The sequence below is a fragment of the Orbicella franksi genome, chromosome 9 (assembly GCF_964199315.1).
Source record: "Orbicella franksi chromosome 9, jaOrbFran1.1, whole genome shotgun sequence".
Lineage (NCBI taxonomy): Eukaryota > Metazoa > Cnidaria > Anthozoa > Scleractinia > Merulinidae > Orbicella > Orbicella franksi.
In genome coordinates this window covers 20762314-20784930 of record NC_138153.1, presented here as the reverse complement: position 1 = coordinate 20784930, position 22617 = coordinate 20762314, and the positions used below count along the sequence as shown (strand labels likewise).

Here is a 22617-nt window from a genome sequence, read left to right as displayed (position 1 = left end):
TACACTTAAATAAGCGTGATGTTTAGTTGTAATTGAATGATAGTTGCAAAATTTATGCATCATGCAACATACAAACTTCTCATAATCTTTTTTATCCAATTTTATATCACAAGTTGGCTCTAAAGCCAGTTTGATTTGCTATCAAAACGAGGAGTTCAGCAATTGTTTATATCCAAGGTAGACACATGCAGTCTTCAATTGCCTATTTTTAATTACTAGTATGAAAATGTTAATGTTTGTCAGACACTAACTGACTTTGTATACGTACAGTCGGTTGGGAATAACGAAGTGAAAAGATGAATCCATGTTTTTGAATAATTAGCAGAAAAATGTGCTCTCATCTTCTTGAACTATCAAGGGTTCGGTAAGAGTACTAAAAGAAGTGTTGTATGTAGATTAGCCAAACAGGCTGGCAAATTGTCAATCGTGACTTGCAGTGTGGCGGGCTCGAAAAAAAAAAATAATCGTAGCTAGACTCTGAATTGTTTTGCTAGATGATACAGTTCTTTCAATTAAAGTCTTGTCCATTTTTGATTAAATGTGAAGCGCAAATAAGCCAAATATGTTTTCACAGCCCTCAAAACCCAGTCAAACATCTCTTGAGTCTTAAGAAACCTGACCCAGATCCCACTATGCTTGGTTGTGGGCGCAGAAATTACAACTTAAAACGCCTGTAGAAAAGTTGGGATTTTATCAACTGAGATAATTTTCTCACTGAAGTAATTGGGAAAACTAGTAGATTTCATGGAAGGAAAAAAAATTGGGGGTTAGTTGCACTTTAAGCATGAAACATGGTAAATATAGTCATAGGTTTGATTGTTCCTTAGGCCCCAAAACTGACTGGAAAATGCTGAAAATAGGATCTGCAAGTGTCTAAATTTCAAAATTTTCTGGGAGGGAGCACCCAGACCCCCTGAGGAGGCTCCCACCTTCAGTGCTTGACAAGTAGACTGCTGCCCCTCTCCTCTCCTACCAATATACAATGTAATTCAATTTAAGTGATGTAATTTCTGTTTTATGCGTTTTTTTTCTTCCTTACAAGCACTATCGGTTACTATTTACTTTCTTTACATTATATTTACATATTTATGTATTAGCTAGGAATTGGAGGAATAAATAAATAAATAAATAAATAAATAAATAAATAAATAAATTTGGGATGTCTACTTGAAAACTTATTGGCAGCTCTGAGTCCATGCGCTTCACACATGTGTAATCATGATGCAATCCCTTTGGCCGGTACTGTAATTTTGCACAGATAGAGACATGCTGTTTCTTGAGTTTCAGCATCAGGAATCTAGTAAAAAGCATTTCATAAATGAGACCTTCTATGGGAAAACGGACACTAACGCTTTTTCATTAAATGGTTAAGAAAAATGGTTCTAAACAGATACTAAACTGCTAACTCAAGTGTTTAAATGGTTTCCATAACCATTTAAACAGATAGCAAAAAATTTAACAGTTGACCAGAGTCAGAAAACGGATAGCTTAAAGCGTCAAACGGTCAACCAAAAAAACAAACGGTTAGCTTGACACGTTAACCGGTTGACCAAAGTCCAAAAACAGATAGCTTCAACCGTTAAACGGGTAACCAAAGTCCACAAACGGACACCAAAGGTTGAACGGTTAACCAAAGTTCACAAACAGACAGCTTAAACGGTTGAACGGTTGAGTTGGCGAGATCGTTTCCGGAAAAACTAGCAGTCTTACAATGTTAAACGGATATCTTTGAGCGTAACCATGGAGCATAAAAGCTGTAGATTGTTAATGATAACTGGGATACATTCTGCGAACGAAAGAAGTACTGTTGTATCTGATGAACTTTAGTCGGGCTACTTCAAAATTCATTTGTTCGCTTGCTCTCTCACTCTTGCATTCTATTTCTGGGTAAACTTTTGCCGCTTTCGTGCGACTTTACATTGATTCTCTTCCCTGACATTATTTTGTTGATTTAAGTGCAATTAACAAAGATCAGTTTCACTGCCAATATCTCGACTTGAACGGCTAGTGCAAGAAACGCTAAAATAACAAAAACCGTAACCTCTGGAAGCAAATTATACGTAACATTGTTGACAAGAAAATTTTTCAATACATGCGTACAACAGGTGCAACTAACTTTTTGTACTGTCACGAAACCTGTAATAATAACCATCGCAAATTAAGACCCCATGTTTCATTCACAATCTTCTTTTTTGTTCATTGCTGTTTTGGTTTGAAGTTGCACGAAACAAATTTGCATACGCGATGAACTGCAAATGCCATGACCTTGTCAGAAGCCGAGACGCGTCAGGGTCAAATAACGCAATACGCCAGAAATGATTCGCTTTCTAAAGAAATTTTGAAGTTTCAAGATAACAAATTTTGGACCTTTTTGTTTCAACCATAACTATCGAAACGGAATGCGCCACAATAAAAACTTGATGGCAGTATCGGCGTCCATGTGGCTATTCGCCAGATTCCCGCTAGCTTAAATTCATAGCCCAGGCACAAGATGTTTATCTTCCCAGTTTATCACTGTGGTGTCGATCAAACGGTGAAAACTGAACAAGGTTTAAAATAGCAGCCCAGACTTTGATGACATTTGCTGGTAAATTTTTTACCGAAGAAATGGAAAGACAGAGTTGCTATAATGTTGTTCAAATTGAAGTCAGTTTTGTATCCACCGGACGCGACAGCGATAAACCGGAGAAGATAAATGTCTCGCTCCTTTCTGGCTGTTACCTATGAACATTGCATGACCATAAAACTTTTAAGGTTACTTCCCACCTTTGTGGGTGCCCTTCAGGAAAAAATTCGTATGTGTGCCAGTTTCAATAAAACCTAAACAAACTATATATCAGTAGAAAGCTTAATAAATGTAGTTTTTGAGAAAAATATTATTTAAGTGACTTTTTCTTTTGGGAAGTGTCAGCAGCTGGTAAACCGTGAAACGACCGAGAGTTGTTTTCGTTAATTAATCAGGCATCGAATGCTGTGGCACGAGCAAAATGGCTGCACAGTCTTATTCAACAGGCATCAGTCAACAAAACGGTGTCAGGCTTTTTCGATATTCTGATTGGTAACCAAGATATCCTAGTCCAAAGTTGAAGAAGCTAAAAATATACGAGACGCGTTGCGTAAATTGTCGCCATGGGAAAAAATATTACAAATATGATAATTTCCTGACACCGTTTTGTTTGTTATTATCCGTGGAATGCTTTGGCCAAATTTTACGAAAATCCGTGAAATCTACATACCTCATTAATTCGCTCAAAGTCGACACATTCTACGAGAAATCAAACGCGAGATTTTCGCTCAAAAAGGTTTGTAAACAACTCGCGCCGCCCCAGGAGATTATGTCTCCTCTTGAAACCGCAAGCCAATGGCGTAACAGGACCTCCTAGTGTCAACTACAATGGGTTAGAATTTCCTGGGAAAAGTGTTGCATTACAGTCACATTTTCGATCTTTTGACCGGCAAGACGAAAGAAAAGGAATCCTGGCAATGGGTAAAGTTGCCAAAGGCAAGGGGAAATCCCACGTCAAGAAACGAACCGTGTCAACCGAAGGAGAATCAATTGAATCGAGCGAGAACATTCGGGCTGATTTGACCATGAATCCTTATTTACAGGGGGAGGAAGGTTTAGAACGTTCAGAACTCTTTGCAGCAGAGTGGCCACAGCCTGTTAGTTGAAGTACGAGGAACACTCAGGGTTTTTACAACGGCAAATCCATTCGGCTCCTAGTCCAGTCCTGGTAACTTCTTCAAAGTTTTTTCCTTCACTTCCACAAAAACTGCAAGTGACTCGGCCAGCAAGCTGTCGATTGAGCTTGTCCAGATTGACAATACTCTGGTATTTCGTGTCGTTCGTTTCGAATTCTCCGTCAACAGTTTCATCTGATTCTGACGATGAGCCTCCGTGGTAAGTTGCATTATCGAGAGCTTTGATTTTTAAGTGACTTGCTCCAATGGAAGAACCAAGTGAACCAGCTGAATCAGACCACTCATGTTCATTGGTCAATGTCGGCAAAGGCGCTTGGCCAAACCAAGAGCCTTTGTCGCTTTGTGCGAGGCTTTTTTTCCTTTCTTCCACAAAACCTTTCCTTTTTCTCTTCTTTGGCCCTGGTTTTTTCGTTGATTTTACCCAAGGACTTCTTTCTGTTTTAGATTTCTCCATGAAACTCTACCGCGCAATGCACAAAAAAAATGTGCAAATCACATGAAATAGGAACCCGCTTCCCACGAAATTTCCTCCGAGACATCACCTACTTATGAGATTATGACACCATTATTTATTAACTTTTATTGGAAAACAAATTTTGTTAAATAACGTCGGCAATTTTTGCGATTTTTAAGTTTTTTTTTCTGTAAATGTTAGATAAAATGATAAACTTCAATTTAGGCAAATAAAAGAAAAAATGATTTTTTTCACTCTTGAAGGTGGGAAGTAACCTTAAGGTGGGTCTGAGTTTTTGGGGTCTGAGTTTTTCGTGACACCTGGTATAGACAGGCCACGCTAGCTCACCGCAGCTGAATTGCACCGAACACATTCCGATAAATACAAGATAGCATAAGGTCATTTCAACTTTATTTACACTACACTAAACAAAAGAAATCAATTTTGAAGTCTAAGTGATGTCTACCATGGTTACAAAATACTTGCAAAATTAAGTTACAAACTTTAATTTCTTAATTTTTCCTTTCTCCGGCATGCTTACTTATGTGTTTACTGAGGCGACGCTTAGAATTAATTTTGCCCTTGATTGATTTCCACGCTTTGTCCTTTTCCATGGTAGATTCATGGGGAAAATCGGCTGAAAACTAGCACCTTTAACGCTTGAAGTTTTGTAACATCAAGCCGCCGTTTGTTGTGTGTTCCCTCGGTGTTGCTGTTGCTCAGCTCCTCTGAGGTAAAAAAGAAAAGCAGAAGCTTAAGGGGCACCAGTGCCTCTCTGTTTCCTTCTCTAACACTTATCTCACCCCGTCGATTTGCTTGGCGTTACTAAAGAGCGGATGATGTCTTCGCCAACTTCTGTGTCATCCTGAGAACTGGATGACGGTAGTGTCAGCGTTTCAGGTGTTGTAGGTGCCAGTGGGGTTGAAGGCAGTGGTTCAAACTCTTCCATGGGATCATTGCTGAGGGATGCCAAAGCCTCGTGGTCGATGGTCAGCAGGTTATCGTTCAGAGCAAGTGCATCAAAACTCATTACTGGATCAGTGAACTGGAAAGTAGGAAATATTTTCTTGTTAGTTTCGGACCAGTGGCAGAGCGACTACAGAATACAGGGCCACTTTGGTCCCCCTCATTAAAGGGACACTGTCACCATTTTTAGCATGAGTTTGGAAATCTTAAAAACATATATCAATCATTGGAAGCTGAACAATAGCGGTTTTATTTTGTAGAGCAGCCCCGATAAATGATTGAAACTCATTTGAAAGTGAGGACAGCTAACGATGGCGAGGATGGAAACGGATTGCGATATGGATTTTTGAAAAAGCATCAGGCTGTCAGTTTTTCAAAAGTTCAAGTTAGGCTCAAAAATCGTAAGTTCTTACTACATAAATTTAGGAACTATTTTGTGAATTTATAACAGTTTTAAGCAAACATATCGTGACGGTGTCCCTTAAATGGAGCCGTTTCTGAAGTAAACATGTAGATTTTCAGTTGCCAGTCCAATTCAGTATGACCTGTTTGGGTGAGAAAACAAAGATGCTCCGTATCCAGGTGCAATTTTTTAAAAAAATCCGTTTTACGACAAGCTTACACAAATCCCATGAAAGAGCAACAACTTACCACTTTTTCTGATGAATCTAGGTGGTGCTCAATCTTGCTTAGTCGTTGGGACATGTTGTCCTCCATTGCTGACAGTGTGTCCTCCAATGTCTCCATCATCTGTAGAAATATAATATATGTTAGTACAACAGATTGACTACAATTCGGAGGCAATAGTACTGACCTTAAAGCATTTCTTTCTGACTAAGTAGACAAACTGGCATTACGAAACAATTGCTTTTATTAAAAACTCCTCCTACATAAAGCGAAGCACGCGTCTACATTTAGTAATTACAATATGAATAACTTTTTTCTCCCCTACGAATGCATAATATCCATGACAACAAATGATGCTTTTGCTTGCATGCATTTTATGAAAGTGACAAACTGGAAGACATTGATATTACAGGAAGAGAAGAAACTCCGATCGAAATAATCGAAAGAGCGAAAAAATTCCGTCTCAATGGCTGTGGTTGTTTGCGTGGTTCCAAAGGAGGTCCCTGCTCCAGAGAATTTAAAGAAGCGGTGTTATTTAATCTGAATAACTGTCTCGAGTTGACAAGTGGAGAGCTCGACTTGATAATTTTAGCAAACATTCAAGCCTTCAACCGCAACGACTGCATTGGAACTAAAAGAAGCAGAAGTTCCAGGTGTACCTATCAGTTTCAGTCTGTCTCCATCTGCAAAGAGATGTTCATTCACCTTTATGGTATCGGTTATAACCGACTTTGTCGTCTCAAGGGGCATTACGAGAGATACGGTATCCATCCGCGAACTCACGGCAACACCAAAACACTTCCCAGTAACACCCTTCCACAGTCAATCACAGAGAACGTTCATCATTTCCTTACCAATTACATTGAGGAGAATGCATTTGTGCTACCTGGGAGAATGCCAGGATTCAAGTGGGAAGATGTTCAGGTGCTCTCTTTGAGTGAGACAAAAATGAGTGTTTGGCACGTCTACACTGCCACTTGCAAAGCTTCTGGAGAACAAGCGGTTAATCACGGCAAGTTCGTAGACCTTTGGCATCAGTTTTGCTCCGAAAGTTGTTGTGGCAAAACCCATGACCGATCTATGCTTGACATGTCAACAGAACATCACCAACTTGTACGGGCCGCAAACCTTCCTGAGCACGAAAAGGCTGACTGTATTAAAGGACAGCAAGAGCATTTGGACTGCGCCCAGGTCGAGAGAGAGTTTTACAGGAGAACTTGCTCAGATGCAGCCACGACTTTCAGTCAAACAGATGTGGAGACGAATCTAAACAAAATGCACGAACCATGTTCATTCAGTGGCACAATGCACTACTCCTTTGACTATGCAAAACAAGTGCACTTTCCAAGTAACCCAATGCAACCTGCACTGATCTATTTTAAGACCCCAAGAAAGTGTGGGATTTTTGGAGTTGTGTGAAGCTGTATTGCGTCAAGTGAACTATTTGATTGATGAAGCTGGTGCAGTTGGTAAAGGAGCCAATGCAACCATTAGTTACGTTCACCACTTTTTCACACATCACGGCCTCAGGGAAACAGATTTTCACTTACATGCTTACAATTGTGCCGGACAAAATAAAAAAAAAAACTTTTATGGTATTTGGCATGGAGGATTGCCACTGAACTACACCAGTCTATCAAGTACTCTTTGCTAATTGCTGGACATAGTAAATTTGGTCTGGATCGTTGCTTGGGAATCCTGAAAAAGGCCTACAAGATCAGTTTCATTTTGTCAATTTATGAACTTTTTTTTTTTTGCGAATGGTGGACACCTCAAGCAACACGGGTGAACAAAGCCCAACTGGTATCGACGCAAGATGGCCGTGTTATAGTTCCTGCATACGACTGGTGTACTTTTCTGGGACAATATTTCAAAAAAATTTCACCACTTCAGATGTTCCGAGGATGAACCAGTTGTTGGTTACTGCCGAGAATATTTAACATCCCCGGAACAAACGTGTGCCTTACTGAAGGATGGTGCTGTGATCCCACCTGTTTCTGTTCTTCCGCAGAAGATCAACCCAGAAGGATTAAGTGACGAACACAGAAACTACTTACATTGCGAAATAAGACAGTTTTGCAAGCCTGGAACTGAAGATTTAGTTGCACCAGTTCCATAAGTTAACCATTGTTTTGAACTTGACCAGTGCTATGCTATGTAACAAATTGGCTGTAGTATTTACTTTTCTTTCTATTAAATTCAAACCCAAGCTGTAAGAGAATTAAATGATGCTTACGTATGTAGTTATTTTACATACACCATCGTTTACTAATGAAATAAATGAAGTTGTATACTGAAATTATTTTGGGATATTGTTTTCCATGTGGTCCTTCTTTCAACAGTTCTATTCTTGTCCTCAAGTACGGCTAACTGTTCAATTGACGAAAATAAGCCGGGTAGGAAACAGAGCAAATTTGAACAGATTTTCAATCCAGCTTAAGCGGTAATCGATCAGTCGAACTCGCAACAAATTTTGTGTGTTCGGTTTCTGAACTCTCGATTGGTAAAATAACAAAGCCTCTGATGCAAAACAAAGACTGTTTTTCTTTAATAAGGAAACAGAAGAAGCAATAGATAATAATTATACAATATCGAAAGTTTTAATCGCTTGAGCTTGGAGTTTGAATTCAATGGTTAAGGTTTTTACCTGGTTGTCACCTTTTGTTTTTGTTTCCCAAAGAAGGTCACAAAGGTCGTCGCTGTTTTCAAAGTTTTCGGTCCCTTCCAAATTGAGCTCTCCATTCCATAGAATTATTAGCGAGAACAGATTGAGGTCGTCCTAAGAGACTGTTATCGAGTGAGTCTTTTGTCAGTGAGCGGTAATCATAAAATAATAATACGGGGCAGGCGAGGAAGTGACATCACAATCAAATAAGAGCGCGCACACTATTTTTATCCTCTTCCTGCCGTTTGACTGTGTGATCTGGTTGGTTACAGAACAGGTAAGAATAAACGTCTCCTGAAAGATTGTAACCCTTCACAATCCCACCAAGCGATGACCTAAATTTTTGACTAAATAAGTTGTCTATGACGAATGATTTAAAACTATGACGCGTGAACCAAGACAGCGTTATCTTAAGATAAAGTGCACTGTTTTGAACAAGATCGATGGCAGAATCACGGTCGGAATGAATGGCTTCATCAGCTCTCGATGCTATACTTTTGTACAAACGGATACTTTTTTTTTCGTCATTTGTCCAAGGATACGACAATTATTCGCTTTCTATAAACATGGATAAGTTGGAACTAAAATAAAATACCGTTGTCCTGCAGTTTATGTTCCGGGAGTATCGAGCGATCGTTAGCTTGATAGTTCTGCTCGCAGGGTTAACTTAAAGAGCTGCTGGCTTTCTTTTTAAACAGATAAGCAAACCATTTAAACGTTTTTCCTAGAGCGTCAAACGGATAAGCAAGCTGTTGAAACGTTTTCGCTAAAGCATTAAACAGATGCAAATTTTTTTGAACGGATAAGAAAACCATTTAAATGTTTCTGCTGAAGCGTTAAACAGATGCAATTTTTTTTAAACGGATAAGCAAACCGTTTAAACAATTTCGTTAAAGTGTTAAACGGATTCAACTTTTTTTAAACAGATAAGCAAACCGTTTAAATGCTTGCATGAACTGTTTAAACGGGTATAAATGGATTGTAAATGGTTTTGCCATATAAACGGAAAAGCGTTAGTGTGCCTTTTCCCAAAGAAGGTCACAAATATGACAGTCCAGACTGTTTTGGCACTTCTTTTAAATCCTGAAATTTGTCACAATGTCATCTAGCTCATAATTACAGGTCATTATGTGACATCCTAAAACCAATCCTTTATGTTCCTCTATACACTGGTGCAAGTGTTGATGCAAACATTCAACATGATCTTCATCACACAGATCACACTTAAACTGACGAACATTGCATTGTTGTTTAATGATGGGAGGTTTCTGTTCCATCACCATGATTTTGTCTTTCATCTTACAGTTGGTATAAACAAGGCAGACCTTTTTGCCCTCTTTCTCTCAAATAAACCAATAACGTTGAAGAATACAAACAATAGTTCTTACCAGTTTTAAAGCTCAACGAAGTGTGAAGTGTTGCAGACCTCTCAGGAAACTTTGTCATTTGTTGATCCGTTAGTTTCAACCCTAAATTTTGTAAGCTTTTCAACAGTTTTGGTTTAACTGTTGCAAAATGAGTTTTCTAGCTAAATTTTTTGAGCGAGATTTGTAATTATCATAATGTGTTACCAAAGACTGAATCTCTGAGAATGTGTATAATGCAGAGGGGTCGATAGTGTTTATGTTTTCTTGTCAAACAGACTGTCACTTATTGTCACAAGAAGCTACCAGTCCATTGTTCTCAGTTTACATTTTGATTGGTTAGTTTTCTCCTTGTTGGCCCAGTTTAAGTAGTTACACTGTATTACTCAAGCTGTGCTTGTCAAGCACTTGTGGTGAGTTTGTTGTGATTAATTTTAAATTGTAGGTAAGCCCTCTAACTGGAACACAGCTTCTGTGGGTAAACCTCATCATGGACTCATTTGCGTCCCTGGCCCTTGCTACAGAACCCCCAACAGAAGATCTGTTACAACGGAAACCATATGGCCGCACCAAACCACTCATCTCACGAACCATGATAAGAAATATCCTTGGTCATGCCATCTATCAGCTGATAGTCCTCTTCATCCTTGTCTTCATGGCAGATGACTTATTTGACATTGAAGATGGTTACTTAGAAACGACACGCTGTAAGCCCACAGTTCATTCAAGTATAGTGTTCAATACATTTGTCATGATGCAGCTCTTCAATGAAATCAACTCGCGTAAAGTACATGGGGAGAGAAATGTTTTTGCTGGCATCACCCATAACCCTGTGTTTCTTATTATCATGGCTGGAACATTTGTTGTGCAGGTAAGCATTGCTTATCATTGTTAAGATGTATGCAGGAAAGTTATTGCCTTCTATTAAAGTGCCTGTGAAATGAAAAATAGTGTTGCTTATTTGAAAAGCTTTTCAAAATAAAGAAGAATGGCATTTTCCGTTTCAGAATATCTTATTTCATTTTAGAGACACTGATGTTTTTGTATTGTGTAAATTAGGGCAGTGATGATTTCATAAGTTATTGCCACCAAAACAGTAAAGCACCGAATCAAGAATATTTCTGGAAATATTAGAGTGGTGTTCTTTAAACTTGGCCCCAGAATTGTACATCACAAAGGAAACAAAATGACAGCCATTGCGCTGTTGCCATGATAACACTCGTGGCTCCAGTCTCTTTCTGTCAAAAAAACTGAATATCCCCATTTGCAACTCTTTAACTCCTTGAGTGCCTGACCATTGTGTATGCTTTGTGCCACACTCTATTTTTTAGTGAAATTGGGTGTCTATAAAAAACCTTTCATATGCCATAAGGTTTTTCACTTAACCCATCAACGCCTGGATAAAATAGCATGCCACTCACCCCTAATTCCCTGATGTTTTTTGAAATCTTTCAGAGTGCTCTTAAGCACAAAAATTCACCATTAATACTAGGGTATCTAAAGGATAGTAATGCTACGGCACATTCTGTTGATAGTGACATATTTTACACAGTGATTCATCTACCTGCGTGTTCCAAGACTTGCATTAACCTTTATTTCTTAAAGTAGTGTGTAACTTAAAATATGTCCTTGCATGCATGAACTTCATCCATGATGACGCATCGATGACGAGGTGTGACAAGGGATTGTGACTAAAAAAGCACATAGTGATCTGAACTATGTTTGGACATGAAATGATACACATCAACCTCCCCTTAACCAGATCGCGAAAATCAAAAGATGTGGAAATTGTAGGAGCAGAAATGTAACTAACAAATTCTGTACTGGTATGCATTAAATGTCTCTAGAATGTTGACAGACTCTCAAGGATGCGTCCATCGCGATGTGTGAAAATGCTAAAGCATTAGCTTAAATTCATGTTTGGATGAAAAGGACTAGATCGTAGCATATATGAAATTAGTTTTACAGTTTTTGTTTCTTTTAATTATTCTGCAAGCTTTAGTAACAACGATTTCTCTTTATTTAAGAATTTGATCCAGGAAGGGAGACTGCTAAGAAATGAAATACTAAGTTTAAAATTAAGATGTCACAATTAATCGTTCAGATGTTTCACATACTGCTTTAAGGAGAAAAGCAGGGGTTGTGAAAGTCAAGCACAATCTCCTTCACATCGTTTTACAGGTAAATCAGAGCAAAACATAACCACTGAAATCCACGCAAAAAAAGGACAATGGCTGGGCAGTGTAACGTCCGTCGTGACATCCTCATATTGTTTGTGGCACAATGCACTCTGGTAAAAAGTGGCACGGTGCACTCTGGTTAAATGCAGTGCATTATGGTAAAAAGTGATGAATTCAAGAATTCGTACCCCGTTCAACATAGTCTTCTTAAATCCTGATTATGTTGCTGCTTGCTCGCTATGCTCACTCTGCAGCAATTATGCACAGTAACCACAGACACAAGATCAGGTTTCAAGACATTGTTGGAAGTTTGTAGATTTGATCCACAACGCGCCATGATTACAAGCACATTTTGACGGCATGATTTCAAGACAAACAGACCATCTTTTGATTATTTTTTTGAACAGATAACCCCAGCCATTCAAATGGCATCCTGTTGATCTTGAGCCCATGACAAATGGCGAGCAAACGATTTTTGGCTGTTCGAATGGATACCCATGAGTGTATGTTTTTTGCTTGAGAGGTCATAATTGTATTTTTACGAAAAGATAAAGATTTACAGTTAAGGATTTGATTGTTTATTCAAGAGTGAATAACACAGTGTCAACATGACAGGTGAGTTTTTGGCTGGTCAAGTCATCATTCTGGCCAGAAATTACAGCGTTGACCGGCCATTATTTTGAGCCCTGCAATGCCGTCAGAGTATGTGTCAATGGAGGTTCATCTTTCTTAATTGCCAACATACACACATGACAACACAAAAGTTGATAACACCAAAGCAGTTCCTCTAGAAGAGAATGTTAATTTAATAAGCAATACATTCGGTTGAACTCACTATATTTTCATTTTGTAGATGAACAACTCTATGATAAACTTGTCTGTAGTGTTTGGTAGTGCAGTTTTGTTTTACATGTATTCAGGCCAGTGAATCAGGAGGCCTTTGATTCAGACCTTTTTGCAACCTGAAAGACGATATTAAGCCATAAGTACTCTTGATGCTTATTCCTTAGCTCTTCAAACTCTTTAAAGATGTGTTTGAGTTCTAAGTACAGTACTGATCAGAAGAAACCTAACAGAGAAAGCTTGACACAACACGTTGTGTCCGTTCCACACGCATTCCTGTTCCCATTCCGTATCTGTTCCATATCTGTTCTTGATCTGTTCTGTGCTGCTCTGTTCCTGTTTTGTTAGCATTCCATCGGTAAGCGTTCTTGGAACTACTCGTTCAGAAGAGCCAGGTTTCCGAGAACTTGTTTACAAGATTAGAGACACTCATTTACATTTCATGAAATGGGTTAAAACTGTCAACTTATGAAAGAATACGAACAGTAAACTTAAATTTTCATGGTGAAAATATGAGTCCAGGAACTCGAAAAATACGGGAAGATGGTATTGTAACTTCAAGGCCAGTTAGTAAGTCTTTTTCCGAAACGATACAAAGTGACTAGTAGTCTGTGTGATTGCCCAAACACTATTAACGCCTTCGATGAAAAAATGCAAGCAAAAGACGAACTTTCGGCTCTTGTATTTACACAAATACTTTTAGTGAGATTTAACATTGAAGTATTGACAAAAAATATTTTTGGCAAATGCGGCAGAAACTCGGCTGGAGGGCACAAGCAGTGCAAAGTACTGACAAAAAGCCGAAGCAAGCATTTTGTGATACTTTTAGTGATGTTATTTTCACTGGCGAATGCTCAGTTAAGATTGATTGTTATCCTTGCCGATCCTTCCACGAAGTTGGTGAACATCACCGTAATAACTAGTAAAGATCAACCAAGACATCAATGTTTTGTTTTGTTTTGTTTCTTTTCATGCGGAAACCTTTTAATCCCAGTCTCTCACGCATCCATTTCCTTATTTGGACATAACTTGGGCTTGTTGACAATAACAAAATGGCTGTGATGAACACAAAATGGACAAGAAGATGCAGGGAAGATGCTAGCTTAGTGCATGTAAAAGAAACAAAAAAAAAGAGAAAAGATGACTCGTTCTGTCATTTTCTCAAGATCGCCAGGCTGGTATTTAACCCATTGATGCCTGAATGAGATTGCCCGTGACCCACCCCTAATTCCCTGGTGTTTTTTTGGAATATTTCAGAGCGAGTGAAAGCACAAAAATAAACCATATGCGGAGTAACCACAGACACAAGATCTGGTTTCAAGACATCGTTTATTTAAAGTTGAATAATTGAAGGGTCAAAATATTAAAAAATATTAACAAAAAGAACTCAACCTGACGTGTAAAACTGATAAGTAAACAAGAAATTATATTATTTCTTTACCGTGCGACAAAATGTCCCACAGAAGCTGAGAAAATTGACTTCGTGAAAATGAGTTAATTATTGACTTTGGAGGACAAAATACGAAACCAAATTCAATAGAATTTCATTCTTGTACTATAACGGCTAACATTTGAGAAAACAACGAAAAATAAAAGCGAAGAACTCATGTAAAACTCAATCTTAAAACAAGAAATCGAGTAATTTCTTCGTCGCGCAACGAAAATGTTATGACGCTGCGAAAGAAAGATGAAAGTCGTAAATCAAAAAGGTGACAAAAACATGCGAATTATTTTGAGATCAGTCGTATTTCAGCTGTGTTAATTAGTGGCCATTTAGTTCTTTTCTCAGCAGTTCTGTAGTAGCTGAGTAAGACTCCAAAAAATATTTCAACGAAGCGAATAAACTAAATAAACAAAGTGCCTGGAGGCCGCTGTAAATTAAACCTAAAATTCCCAAATACAGGGAACCAAATGAAAGAAATACAAAAGGAAGTTCAATAACAATAAATTTTCATTCAAGCCAAGTGGAAGAAACCTATTTAAAAGCAAAAAGTCGTTCAAATTTCGCAGACGTGCTTCGCTGCATGAACTGCATGTTCAAATTATTCTTCACGCTAATGTGAAAGCTTGAGTTTTGGCCGACCGCTTTTGCAGTCATTTTAACGCCCGTGGCTTAACCAATCGTTCCAAAAGTTGAACTCAACTTTGAAGTAATAATGTACATTACCCTTTTTGTTTCTGAAGTCCAAAAAGCTGCTTTCAATCTGCGATCTGTCATCAAAACTTACTTGAAAGCGCTCTGATCTTCATGTTTTCTCGGCGGTTGTAGGAAGAAAAACTTCTTCACCAGAAAGTTTTGAGGACTCTGTACTCCTTGATCCTCCATTCTGAGGCCACCTAAACATTGATTTGTATTTTTCCTTTCTATTTTAAAGCCCAAATCAGTAATTTATCTGTGTTAGGAATGAAAACAAGACCTTGGAAGTTTTTTAGGTTTGGGCTGCAACGCGCCATGAGTACCTGCACTTTTCGAGCGCACAATTTTAAGAAGAAAAACCGTCTTTCTAGGACCCCTAAAGTCCTCTAAAAATATGCTCAGAAAGCCCATTCTGATTGGTTTATTTGTCCTCAAGAACAATAGAACAATAGGAGAACCAAAAAGTCTTCAGGGAGGGTAGGAAAAGCAATTGTCCCAACGTGCCTTTTTTCGGGTGGTTACAGGCGGCACAGGGAAATGGAGGAGTTTTTTGCACGGGCGGTTACGGGCAGTACAGGCGTCAATGGGTTAAAGTTGCATCGTTTCCAAATCCTTGGTAAGCACTCTGATACAATAACTTACTCACATACGTTCTGAAGAACGCGTTCTCTTATAGTTTGCGTTTTTGAGAATGCCTTTTTCCATTTTTTTGATTCGTAACCGTTCCGTATCCGTTCCATTTATGTTCCATCTCTGTTCAGTATCCGTTCTGTACCCGTTCTTTACCCATTCTGTACCCTTTCTGTTTACGTTCTCGTACCAGTTCTGTATCTGTTCTATACCCGTTCACAAATGCGTTCCCTGTTAGGTTTCTTCTGATCGGTACTGTACAGTGTTTTACTGTTTCTTAGAAAACCATGACACACGACGCCATGTTTGTTTTGGATGTTGCGGCCAAACAATAACTCCCTACTACAACTTAGAGTATGCAATTGCCAAAACACAAGAAGTAGCAAAAAATCTCGGGGGAGTGGGCAATAGGCAATTTGGTAGTATTATTGAAGGGCCACTTGCTTCACTTACTCTGTGAGGGAGTTCATATGTTCCCTCACCCACCTCTACATGAAGTTAATGCACTAACAGAAAAAGTTAACACATTTCTGTTATGGTCCTTAAGTATGTCATTGTATCGTGTCCAGCAGACAAAATATTTGCATCTGCAGTCCACGTTTTTGATCAGGAACTAGCATTTTGTTTACTTGAAATGCCTTTCCTAATATTCTAAACTTATAGTACTCTGTCATTGAAGCTTTTCACTAAAACGAATGTTGGTTGCCTGGCCAGGTGACTTGGTATGTTTCTCTTGTTGGTTGAAAGCAATGGGAAATAACCCTATGCAACTGGTTACCACTTACTAGCAAACACCAGTGTTTGTCTTTGTCTTCAGAACCGAGGTAGAATAATTTCTGTAATTTCTTTCACCTGGAAAGATTATATTCCAATGTTTTCTATTTGGAAACTTATTTTTTATTATTGTTATACTACACCTAAGCAAATATAATTTCTGCACTTAAGTTTGTTGGTTGAAGAATTAGTCACAATTGTATCATCAACCCAAGACCTTCTCTAATTTGAAACACTGCAGCATCAAAGGTCTATTGTGTGCCTCAAATATTTGCCATTATGAGGAAGCTTCGTGCAATGCCCTGTGGTAAATGTATACTTGTTTCCGTACTTAAATTTTGTGTTTCTTGTTCCCAAGAAGATAAAACATCTTCTAATCCTGATGTAAGTTGGTTTCATCAGCTTATTTGGAAACGTTTTATTCTATACATCTTGTTAGCCCCCTCCTCTCTCCTGGAAATAATCCCCCTGTTTATAAGCCCACCCAAGACCCTTTATGAAGTTGTGTAACCCCAGGGCTTATCATCTAAATTTTTTATAATTATTCAGTCTCCCCCTTGCACCTTTTAAACAAACATCTTCAGCTAAACGTGTTACTATTTTGTAATACATCACACTGTTGTTTTTCAGATACTTATTATTGAGTTGACCGGGAAAGCTTTCCATGTAAAAGGCCTCGGCTGGGAAGAATGGATGTGGTGTATCTTCCTAGGATTTTCTGAGCTGGTGTGGGGACAGCTTGTCCTTACAATTCCCAAAAACTCATTCCCTAAACTCTGTCGTTTTGGCACAAAAGAACTTCCTCTTGCTACGATTGTAGAACCTGATGGACCAAAGGACAGCAAAGCTCGTCTACTTTGGATACGTGGCCTGACAAGATTACAGCATCAAGTAAGTTACCATAGAAATAAGATTAAGTTTGATTTCTTTTTTGTACCATCCAATGTGCTCTTAAGTATCAAAAATGTTATTTCCATCACCTTGGTACAGAACATTTGCTTTTAAACAGAGACTGTTGAAAGTAAATGAAACATGATGACAATTGAAAGGTGCCAGTCAATCAGAAATGTTTTGTAGATTTTTGGCATGTGGCTTTCATTTTAAAAAGTGAAGCATGTTCTGAAGGTTTTTGCTAATTTGCACTTTTTGGTGAAATAACATGTGCCAACTTCTTCAGAATGTAAACATTTTCCTTAACGAGAACAGTAGAATCTGGGAATAGAGTATAAATCTAGTGAAGAGTTTGCATGCACCATTTGTTGTGACATTGAACACAACGCATGAGATTTATTAAAGGCCAGAAGAAATGACATGAAACAAGAAAAGCAAATAGCAGCCCTAAATTTTGTTTTGATTCAAACAGTAGCCATTTTGATAATACGTCTAACTTCTCAGAAATATTCTTGTTTCATCAAATTTTGCGGAAAAGTTGCAAAAAGCATCAAAATTTGTTTGCATTCCTTTTGTGCAATACTGTATGCATTACAGGGTTTTAGGGGCAAGTTTAAATTGGTTGTTTCATAATGTCTCCATTTAGTGTTGTAATTATTGTTATCATATCTGTACTCAGATTCGTGTGGTCAATGCATTCAGGAGCGTTATTGATGGTCGTAGTCAGCGAGCCATTGCATCTCCTGCAGTGTTCAATTCCTTGCTAGCTCCTGTACGTACGGCAATGGTGTATGATGATTCTCAGTATCCTTCTGCCATGGATGGCACTGATACTGGAGCTGGCACAATACCGCGGTATGCAAGTGTGGAAAGCTCTGTCTAAAACTCTTAAGCAAAACATGAAAGAAAGTAATCTCGATAGTGTCTAATTTTAATGTTGTAATTTGTAACATGATTGAAGATATTATAAAAACAGAGGTAAATATACATGTGAGTGTGTTTAAAAGTTCTGTGAGTTGGTCCTGACAATAACACAGTCATCAAGGTCATCTGGAACTCATGTTTTTTATGGTTACTCCTAGGAACCAAAAACAAAATTTCAGGGTGGGCTTAAGTTACTCTGCACTAGAATAAAGCTGATCTTTCCTGTATTCAGTCATCTAATGCACACCTACGTCTACATACACCAGACACTATTGTGAGCCTTACACTTTTCTTCTGTTGGTCATCAATCACTCTTGTCAGCCTTTGTAGTAGAGTAATTATGCTCGTAATTATTGACCCTGAGGTAAAATAAAACAATCTTTAATTAACATTTTCTTAATCTATGCAGGTGATCATGATTGCTATGGAAGTCCCTGCAGGCAGCTTAAATTCTCCTCTCCTATTTTAACCCTTTTGATGTTCAAAGTAGTTATGTAGGAACAGACTAATGTAATCCACTGATGAGTGGACTGAAATGAATTCTTTCTTTAGCTAACACCTTACATGTAAGTAGTGACTTAAAAACTTAGATGCCAATTAGTGAGATGCAAATTTTGTAGGTTTTGTTTTCCATTGCTATTTATTTATTGGATGAAAAATTGTTTCGAGTCTACTATATTGTAAGTGGGCTGATATCTAATCAAAATTACCTTTTTGCATATGTAAATTAGGCTGATTTGCCTTTTTTGTCCCTGTGGATTTCTTTCTGATTCTATTAAGATTACAGTAGACCTTCAAGTGATGATTTTTGTGGAAAAAGTTTACAACAACAAAACCACTGATTACAAGTTTATTTGCATTTTCCAAATCAAATTATTTTAAAAACTTGAAACTTAGTCTCCTGTATTTCTGTTGGCTCAGTTATGCCCACTGGGTAACTGCAGTATCCACAGTGGCATTTCACACAGTAAAGGTGTAAAATGGTTATAAAATGTTTGAAGTGAAAATAGGGACTTCATTTATTCATTATTATTTACTCTTCCCTAAATGAATTTGTTTTTATCGACTGTGAATTTGATTGATTACCACATAATTTTTTTCTGAAGATTCCCAAGACATCTTGGAAAAAAAAAAAAAAAGTTGATGGATTTTTTAGAAAATAAGATATCTCACAGTGACCTTGGTCATAACACATATCGCTAAATTTTTGACAGCCAAATTTGACAGAGAAACCGCAAAGTGACCAAGAAGAGTATCAATAGAACTTCAAATGTATGAAGAAGGTTTTGAACAATAGCCTCTTGTGATTTATGTAGAGTAGTAGTCTTGCTTGTGCAACCAAATTCAATACCCAATAAATTTTTCTTGAAATAGTAGGCTGATGTTACAACTGTAGATAATTAATGTTACTCGGTCCAGCCACTGTATCTTGGACTGGCCATCAGTAATTCCAGCTCCAGCTTTTTTTTAATCAGTTTTGTTTTGTGGGTATGTTTATGACTTTACACCAATCTCTTCACACACCGTGCTGTGGATTTTTATCCTTTTCTAGAATGCAAAACTAGAATCTTTCAATTTAATTTTTTGTAGATATCTTTGCTTGATCTTGGAAAATGCTTTCTCACCTGGCAAAATAATACTCTGCATATCCTAACAGTGAAGTGACGCTTTAGTTTTGAAGACTTTTTTAAGACAAAAGAAATATACATTTTTGTCATTGTAGGTATATATTATTCAAGGTATAAAATAATTTCTTCATTAATTGGTATTGAAAAAATTCCTTTTAACTGAATTTCGATTTGCTCACCACTTACTGGCTCACATTTGTGGATATCTATGGTTTGTACAGCCCTTCATAAGTCCCTTCAAATGGAAAAATCAGTTCTCTGCTTAAAAACTGTTGAATCTTTGCTAGCAGTCCTTGTATTTTTGAGGGAAAATGGCATTAGTTTGCCACCAAAAAACTGACAGGGACAGCAGTGAACATGAATATAAGGCGAGAAGAAATCTCAGAAAGGTTGTAACTGGACGAGATAGTGTCACTCATCTAAGCAATACTCTCTCATGATGACTGCGTTTAAAGCCCTTTCAAGTTTTGTCATTACTCCCTTGCCATCAATATTGTTGTTTAGAAGGTTGCCTATAGGAGAATCTTTGCTGACGTCAGTGTTTACATTTTTCCTCATTAACATACGACTTTGCACAGAGAAGGCATCACGTTAGACACGAATTGACTACAAACATTTACAGAGCTTGTAGAACTCAGTAATTGATGGAAATTTGTGGTTCGTTGGGTGTAATATTCAAGGAGAAATTGCCTTTCAAAAACTGCAAAATTTCTGGGTGAAAAAGCGCTGATGAGCTCATACATTCTTTGTAAAATCTCGAGCTTTCAAACCCGCGTTGCACAACAAGTATTCAATACATCGGGCTCAAATTCCTTGGGACAGTTAATCGTGCTGTGCCCTTGCGATATTCAGAACTTATGTTTTTGTAGCTCCATCAGAAACTGTATCGCTTATGTTAATGAGGCAAATATTGCAAACAAAGATTCTCCAATACATAAGGCATGATTACTGACTGAATACGACAATCAGAGGGGAGAGAGAGAAAGGCAGCATACCCATTTTAAGCTTAACATTTTGGTGCAAGAAATTAGTGTCTTGACAGTTTCGTGCAGGATCGGTAATTAAATCTGGCTTTAGGAACGTTTTGAGGATTTTTGTAGTTTGTGTTTCCCCTGTTTAATGGATGGGTAATTGAATATGTCAGAGTTGTCCATTAAAGTCCGGAAAAAAGCCTGAAGTCTGTTTTATCCAGCATGAAAAGAAACGTTAGTGGTAGTGAATGTCTAAATGTTTGTATTTATGATAACGAAGGTGGCTGTTACTTCAGATGTCTCTTTGTGGTTTACTCCAAATTGAATTTACTGCCTTTCAGTCCCTGCTGTTATCGTATTTTAGTCTCATTTATTTGACACTCTTCCAAGAAGTCATCAGTCATCAGGGGTTTTAAGCTGCTGATTGGTTGCTACTCTTAAATTATTTAAGCGAGGTCAGTCTGTTTGAGGTGTGTTAGAGATGTCTTGGCATTGGCTTAATTATTCCCCCTGTGGGAGAAAGGGGTGTGTTACAAAGAGACTACCCGTTTTTATATTTGTTACTGGCGTGTCATCAATTTTTAACTGTTTCCATTTATGAACTTCTCTCCGTCTCTCTCTCTCTTGCTGGGAGTAGAACTCGCGTGTGTCTAGAGAGCTGTTTTCTCAGGATAATGACTAAATAAATTTAATTATCAACGTTGGAAACAGAGTGTTCTGATAAAAGTTAAGGACTTCAATGTTTTGTGAAACAAGGCAAATTAAATTTTAGGCCGTAGGCGTTGGTGTCTGGTTACGTTACTAACATTATTTTGTACCATCTTGTCCAAGTTTCAATAAAGTGCATTTTACCCACATAGCTACAGTTACACTTTTCTATTTTATTTTTGAGAAAAGATCATTTGTTGCAACAGGCATTTCAATATTCAGCTATTAAGGTGAAATATTTTTAAGTAATTATTTATTTGCTTTGTCATGATTCAAGGCTTTTGATTGAAGATTCTTCTGAAAATCTTGAATTATTTTTAAGCGAAAATTAAGTGTGCCTTTATCAACACTTGGTACATGTAATAAGTATCTGTATTAGGATCCTTTGCATTATTGATCTGAAATATGTCAGCAATATATAATAAATGTAGGGAGCTTCAATAAATAGGCTTAATAAAGGTGATTGTCATTCGATGCATTTTTTCTTCCTTTTCATTGGCTGAAAGCCCACCACGTTACCCGCAAATAAACACCTACAAATAATGGTCTGCCCGTGTGGAATTTTAACCACTCTTGTGTGTAAAAAAAATGCAGATCGCTTTCCTGAGCCGTGAACAGGCTGTCAGCTGTAAATATGAAAACAAACTTGGTGATAAAACGATTATCCACCTTGGTTATCCCCAAATATCGTGATTTGTCAGTGTATGGGAGATCAATTATCTGCCTTAACCTTCACCTTCGGCAAATATCTGATCTGCTTGCCATTGACAAATCATTGTGCAACCTCGTCCAGTAATCGTTAGTCAGTAGCTTACAGTTATAGTTCTTGTATTTTCACAGATTGACGTTCTCTTGTGGTTAATTTAAGGCCACTAAAACAAGTTTTCCCCGCCCCCCGCCCCTCGCCCAATGGTCAGTTTGTTTTCTGCAGGGAATCGGCCCCTTAACTTTCTCCCTGTGTGTACAATTTGGCGAGAAATCTTTGTTACATAAACAACTATCGTTATGAGTAACACAAATCCACATTCGCATGTCATTTAATGCTTCTGTACTATTCCAATACCCATTATGTCATGGGCAGTTAATTCATTAACCGCCCGGCCTTGGGCCGAGTGTGGTCCATGTTTTTTCGCACGACTTCTGTTTGCGTGAA

General features: G+C 37.9%; 1 protein-coding gene and 2 pseudogenes across 3 annotated transcripts in view; 2 read left to right on the top strand and 1 right to left on the bottom strand.

The window, feature by feature from the left end:
- The window catches only part of LOC145497893 (plasma membrane calcium-transporting ATPase 3-like), a 39016-nt gene extending 18666 nt beyond the window's left edge, over positions 1-20350 (top strand). For 2 of the 3 annotated variants that reach the window (XM_081477766.1, XM_081477765.1), the window contains exons 7-9: positions 10224-10649; positions 16973-17233; positions 17913-20350. In XM_081477766.1, the coding sequence (XP_081333892.1) occupies positions 10224-10649; positions 16973-17233; positions 17913-18116 (891 nt within the window). In that variant the 3' untranslated portion in view covers positions 18117-20350. The remainder of the gene's footprint in view (positions 1-10223; positions 10650-16972; positions 17234-17912) is intronic. The other variant, XM_081477768.1, reaches the window with a different exon arrangement.
- On the bottom strand, positions 4669-5869 carry LOC145497419 (uncharacterized; annotated as a pseudogene).
- On the top strand, positions 6199-10203 carry LOC145497956 (uncharacterized; annotated as a pseudogene).
- Positions 20351-22617: the final 2267 nt, after the last annotated feature.